At 49.3% G+C, this 6,623-nt stretch overlaps 1 protein-coding gene across 1 annotated transcript; it reads right to left on the bottom strand.

Annotated features, from left to right (window-relative positions):
* Nucleotides 1-1,630: 1,630 nt before the first annotated feature.
* On the bottom strand, nt 1,631-4,558 carry LOC112902729 (uncharacterized protein DDB_G0271670-like). Its single transcript, XM_025971927.1, has 2 exons — nt 4,156-4,558; nt 1,631-2,527 (listed from the first exon to the last, which is right to left on the bottom strand). Exons 1-2 carry the CDS (start codon nt 4,360-4,362, stop codon nt 1,982-1,984), a joined length of 753 nt encoding a protein of 250 aa, XP_025827712.1. The 5' UTR covers nt 4,363-4,558; the 3' UTR covers nt 1,631-1,981.
* Nucleotides 4,559-6,623: the final 2,065 nt, after the last annotated feature.

The raw sequence follows: 6,623 nt of genomic DNA, 5'->3' as shown, positions 1-6,623 counted from the left end.
TTGTATGCGTGCACAACCATTGTCCATGTGAGCTGCTCAGTAAAAAAATAGACATGAATGGTGTACTACATGATGCTGTCATTGGTTTCAGAAACACAACAAGCTAGCTGCTCTTTTGTATACATACATACATACATCATGCATGTATACATATAATGCATAAGTATATATATACCACAGAACATTGGAGGGACAAACAAGAAGGTTAGTGTAGGTTGGTGAAGAATCTCCTACCTACTTGGTTACTTGTTTAGCTGTACTTTGCTGGGGATGGCGCAGGGCCTCTCAAAAGCATACCTCTTTTGTTTGATGTGTTTGTTGCCTTGTTCGTCTGGTTTCAGACTTGTCTGTAGCTTCACCGCGATGTCATGTGTTGCGGACTTGTCTCCTTCCAGCCAGCCTTTTCTTTTCTTGATATAGGTGTAAAAAAGAAAGCTTTACAAACATCCTACTAATTCAGTGCTGGCCCTGCTTTTCTAGGTTTGAAGATCGGATAATGCTAGCTTCAACGCCCTGATTAAACATGCGTGCTCCTCCTAGAACTTGCCGAATAATTAAAAAGCAGGTGCAAAGCATAATCCACTTTGCAAGACGCCGCTCTGTTTCATACCCTAATAGAAAACGCTTCTCAGTCCCACTATTATTTTATATATTGCTCCACAAGTCCACACCAAAGCCAATGCAAGAAAGCATGTGTTCAAGGATAAAGAATTAGCACACAAGAGCTAGGTTTTTAAGTGCAGATAACCACAAAGAGTAAGATAAACAAAACGTACTGTTCTAGTTTTGAACCCAAGGATAGTACAGTACTAGCTAGTTTGTATAATACAAGACAAACATTCTAGTTCCACTGACGAGAGCATAGCACGCCAGCACAGCTGCTGCACGTGAACCAGCTGCAGGCTGCAACCTGATATCACTCCCTGCCCCCTCCCCATATCTTACACGATACTACAATGCTGCAATCTTTCTTTAAAAAGAAAAGAAAAAGAAAAGATACATACATATTATATCTGTATAATTATATCTGTGAAGAATCTAACTGATGAGCATGCCTTTCTCTTTCCCCCTCATCACAATTCATAAGTGAGGAATTTTTTGGTTGGCAGGAACATGCATGGCATGACAGGTGCAGGCAGGGCCGGCGTCAGATACGGATGAGCACAAGCTAGCTAGCTAGGACCGGAAGCGGAGGGAGTAGAGCTCAGCTCTAGCCTGGCCGAGCTGAGGTAGCAGCAGCAACCAGCAATGCAACAGCAGAGAGGCCCGGCCAGGCCAGGCGCATCGTCTGTATTCTACTACACATGCACCACTCCCTCCCAAGCCACACACCAAAAGAATATTGCACCGCCAGAAAACAAGCAGCCCGGCCCACCAGTGGTTGGTAAACTTGTATGTTCACCATGCTCTCCCTGGATCATACTACGCATTCATAAATGCTGGTCTGCTCGGGTCTCATATGTACATACATGCATGCTAGTATGCTACCAAAGCATGGGCATGTGTATAATCCACATCCCTGCCTGGAAAATGCCAGTTCCTAATCCCAAACAAACAAAGCTAATAAGGCACAAAATGGTCATTCATTCCCTTCTTGATCTTGAAGAGGGTAAATGAAGAACAGATGAAGTGAAGATGAAGAAGAGGGGTTAGTCTCTCTCTACCTTGTTTAAGAAATTTCAGAAGCAGAGGTGGAGAGGGGGGAAAACAGTGACATCCAGGGAAAGATACAGCAGCGAAAAATGAGAAGAAGAAAGTAACAAAAAAGAATTCTAGGAAAAGGTTGTTCTCTGCTCCCATACATTGGCAATTGGCGTACAATGTAGCAGGACTCAATGGCAAAGATTGGATTTGGGGACCTCTCCGCAAGAAAACTAGTCTTATGGAAGATCTACCAAGGCCTAAGCAACAGAGCTTGAACGATTGCGAAGAGGTCCCCCTACAATTAGCAAACTACGGGCGGCGACGAGCTCCATCGATCTCAGGCGTAGCCGTTGCGGCTGAGGTGGAGGAGGCCGGAGCTGCCGCACTTGGGGCACACGTCGGCGCGCTTGGGCACCATGAAGTACATGAAGCAGGCGCGGCACCCGGCCGCCACGAGGACGTGCCCGGCGCCGAGGCCGCCGCCGTTGTCGCCGGAGCCGGACTCGTCGGTGGGGGAGAAGGACGAGAGCGTGGACGAGACGGCCGAGCCCCGGCTGCTGCCCGTGCTGCTGGAGCTGCTGCTCGTGGTGCTGCTGCTCTCGGCCTCGTCCTCGTCCTCGCCGTCCTCCTCGTCGTCCTCTTCCTCCTCGTCGTCGTTGTCGTAGCCGCTGTCGTTGCCGGCGACGGCGGCCCGCCAGTCGCCGTTGACGTCCGCGCCCACGGACGACACGGAGGTGTAGCCGGACGACTGGGTGGACGCGCGGCGGGTGCGCCGGGACGCCGACGACGTGGAGTGCGGCGTCGGCGAGAAGGCCGAGGTCGTGCGCGGGTCCACCGTCGTGCGGGTGCCGTCCTCCCAGTTGATGTAGTACACTTGCCCCGTCTGCACAAATCAGCTCAGATATACGAATATACACATCATAAATCTGCTGAAAAATGCAAGATGTACGTGACTAGATACCACTATATCAGATTGCAATTGCTGTCCAAGAAAGCTCTACGCATGTAGACTAACTAATCCTAGTACTTAGATTAGGAGAATCCGCAAGTACACATTTGCTGGGCAGTCTACAAGAGCCATTAATGCAGCAGCCACAGCCTAGGTGAAAACTTAGTGATGCACACAGAGTACACTACAGGGGACTGAGTAGATGGCCAATGCTCTGGATCAAATACAACACAAATCATCTTTGTTACCTTCTGTTTGTCTGTTTATATCACACAAACTAGTGGCATTAGGGGGGACAGGGCACTATGCATGTATCGGGGAACAGTTTGCAGCAGGCCAGGGCAGGGCTGGAATGGAGAGGAGGAGGACACCACCACACGCGCCTTCACGAACATCGATCATCTTCTTTCTCTGGGAATGGGATGGAAAGAAGCTTTTCAGCAAAAGCTTGCCGGCGGAAGGACTTTTCGCCTATGATGATGTTCAGAAAGATGCCCTCTTTCCGTGGGTTCTCTGAATTTCTGAGGGAGAGAATCAGATGCAAGCAGTGCAAGTTGGTTTCAGGATGAAAGTAAACACGGGGGGACATTTTGAGTTGCGTATTACAGGCCTTTCCAGTTCATAATGGGTGGGTCAGAAGGCAGGGAAAAGATTTCTTTCTCTGCGGAGGGGAAGCACTTGGCGCGCTGCAGGCGATTAAGCCCGGTGATTAAGCTGCAGGGGAGGCACCAACAGCGGAGCGTGGTGGTCCTGAAGAAATCCGCGGCGAAATCTGGAGTTCCAGATAGAGACACATTAAAAAGGACCGGATCCGCGGGGATGTGTCAGGATTGAGAAGACAAACAGATCTGAACCCGGCCTTAATTAGTCCCGCCCGCGGTATGAAATTGGGAGAAGAGAACAAGCAGATGGAACAAGAGCGCATTCATATGCATGAGAGGCTTCGCATTCAATGCCGAAAGCTCCAATCTTTCTGAACAAGTTCATTTTTTTCTCCCTTTCTGAAGAAGAACTGAAAAGAACAGGCAGGAGATTAAATTACAGAAGCGCCAAGGCGTGCAGCGCCTGAAATATCTGCACGACTAATCACGAACAAGGAGATGGCAACGATCCGGAAATCTCTGCCCAAACCAAACAATTCGTGAAAAAACAAACACGGGGAAGGAAGGAACCGAAGAACAAGGAGTAGGAAGAGGCTGATCTGAACCGGGGCGGGGGGCACGCACGCAAGGCAAGAATCCAAGAACAAGAGAACAAAAGAGGGGGACAGGCCGGCGGGAGCGAGTTAATGAAGGAAATCAATCCTATCCCCATCCAACCGGCCTGCTCGCCACTTTCGCCATTAATGAGGGAATGATTGATCCATCCATTCCGGTTCCAGCGAAAGCGCCGCCGGCACCCGCACCTACCTCGGAGACTGTTGGCCATTTATGGCCAAATGATTGGGAAACCCGCGGGCGCCGCGCCGAGGAGCCTCGGCGGCCATGGCGGCGGGCAACCCACCCAGCATCACCAGCCCGCGAGCACGAAGGAAGGGAACCCATAGGTATGCCGCAACGTACCCGGATGTCGAGGCACTGCTCCCAGTGGTAGGGCAGAGCGACGTCGGAGTTGAGCTCGACGGTGACGCCCTCGCTGTCGTCGCCGCCCTCGCCGCCGTGGCGCCTGCCGCTGCCTCCCCGGCGCCGGCTGCTCCCCCCGCCGCCGCCGTTGAGGGAGCAGTGGCGCAGCGAGGAGGCGATCATCTCGATGTTGGGCGCAGTAGTCATCAAGGCCAGGGGATGGGGGGTGGGGCGCCCCTGCCGGCCTGGTGGGTGGAGGAAGAAGTGTGCGCGAGGGGAACGGAGAGGGGAGGGGGGCGAAGGGAAAGGAGGCTGCTTTACGCTGCGGTGGTGTTGTGGGTGCGTGTGGGGCAGCGCGAATCTGTCGCCGCTGCGGGCTGCGCTGCGCCTTTGTAGAGCGAGCGAGTCCCCGGGGATGGGCGGGCTGCAGCCGCCCACTGCTATATACTGCTAGGCCATGTGTAATCCTTGGCTCATTTCTTGATGAGGTATCTTTGGTCGATTTCTTCTTTTGTTTCTCCAGCTTTGTCACGGTCACGGGTTTTTTCTTGGCAGGGAGGGTTATGGAGGTCCAAGTATTTGCTGGCTTTACTAGCTACATTTGTGTTGATACATGCTCCATGTATGTTGAACAACGCTAATATGGTTTATTTACATGCATGCATGGAGTGCATCTATGATGAATGTATAAGCTATGGGGCAGAAATCTTGTGTGTTAACATGAAGATAAACCATATTTCGTTGTGTGTGTAATCATCATTGCTTATTACTGGTTTATCTAGCATGATTTTGAATTGCAAATAAAGGTACCTCGGTAACAAAAGTTATACATACCTATAGAAAAGAAATATCTCGGTTTCAAGACTGTTGGACATCACAAAATGAACAACCAAAAAAATGAGTGCTTGCAATAGGCACTACTCAATCATGAGCATCGCTTTTTCAGTCTTTGTGAATATAACTGCTTAGAAATTAAACGATGTTTTCCCGAAAGACAGAACTAAGCAATGTTGATTAGGTAGTCGAATTTGTCTAATATAGGCTCTAATATATACTTGATCACCATGTTGTTGTTTCAGCGCCAACACATAAAAGGATGGGTCACGCAGCTCGCATGAAGCCAGCGCATAGCATGTTCATGTATACTCAGAAGCATGTATGGGCACTACTTGCTACCATCCAAGTGTGAGTGTGCCATGGTTCATGGAGACCCAAAGCAGCGATCCTCGTGTACACAGCATGGAACGTATGGAAAGCAAGGAACCGCCAAGTGCTCGACAACCTGATGGCAACATCGGCCCAGGTAGAAGAAGAGATCAAGCGGGAGATCGTGCTGCGTAAGAGAGCTCTTGGAGAGCGGGTGGAGACTAATTTTTTTCCATGATTAGGTATCTTTTTTTTGTTGGGTTCTGAGTTTTCTAGTTTTTTATGTAATCAAACTCTGTTTGAACTTTCTTGCTTCCTCTCTTAAATGATATAGCAGTGCTTCTGCTGTTTTCTTAAAAAAACTTCAGCATTATCGTTGGCTACAATGTAAGCTTGCAGTGTGCTAATGTTTTCCATTGGCTACTACTTGCTTTCAAATGTTCATGATAGCTTAAAGGTAGGGGCTAGACATAGTGGGTGTGCTTCTTCTTTCTCCTCCATCTCCATCTCTTCTTTTTTCCCCTCTCTTCTCATTCTTCCTTCCCCCTTTGATTTCAATGGAGTTGCTTGCTACTATGTAAGGTAGCCTGCGGTGTGCCAGTTGTTTGCATTGGCTTCGGCTTGCTTCTTAACGTTCATGATTGATATGTTAGCCACCTCCAATGTTGCTGGTTGCCATCTGAGCATAACGTGTCCAACTAGCTACTTTATACTGTCTCCTGCTTTTCATTGTTTATGATAGCTTAGGCGCCTCGTTAGGAGTCCTATAAGCATGCAGTGTGCCACTCGTTTTATTTCGCTGCCTCTTACTCTGATCTTAATTGTTCATGAAAGCTTAGGCACAACTATCTGCTGCCATATAAGCATGCATGCATGTAGTGTGCCACAGTTTCTGTTGCCTCCTACGCTCTTAAACATTTATTATATCCTAGGCCCCTTCATTAGACGTTGGCTGCCATCTGAGCATGCACTGCTCAACGAACTACTCCGTGTTGCCTCCTACCCTGCTCTTAAGCATAGGTGATACTGTGATAGCTTAGTTAGTGGCCTTCAGTTTATACCTCTAGGTGCCACCTAAGCATGCAGTATGTATGCCGCTAGTTTTGTTGCCTCTAATCCTGCTCTTAATCGTTCATGACAGCTCAGGCACCGCTTAGTACATCGTTGGCTTCCATCTAAGCATGTATTGTGCCACTACTTAACACTGCTAGAATCCTTAGCATACCTATCGGGTAGGAACTTCCGGTTAGTACCGGTTCCCCGCCCGGTACAGTTCAGGTGGTACGAACCCGGCATGAATTTAGTACCGGGCGCAATGCCCG

Source organism: Panicum hallii, chromosome 1 (genome assembly GCF_002211085.1).
Source record: "Panicum hallii strain FIL2 chromosome 1, PHallii_v3.1, whole genome shotgun sequence".
NCBI lineage: Eukaryota > Viridiplantae > Streptophyta > Magnoliopsida > Poales > Poaceae > Panicum > Panicum hallii.
Note: the sequence above shows the minus strand (reverse complement) of the source record. Positions and strands in the feature narration are given on the sequence as shown.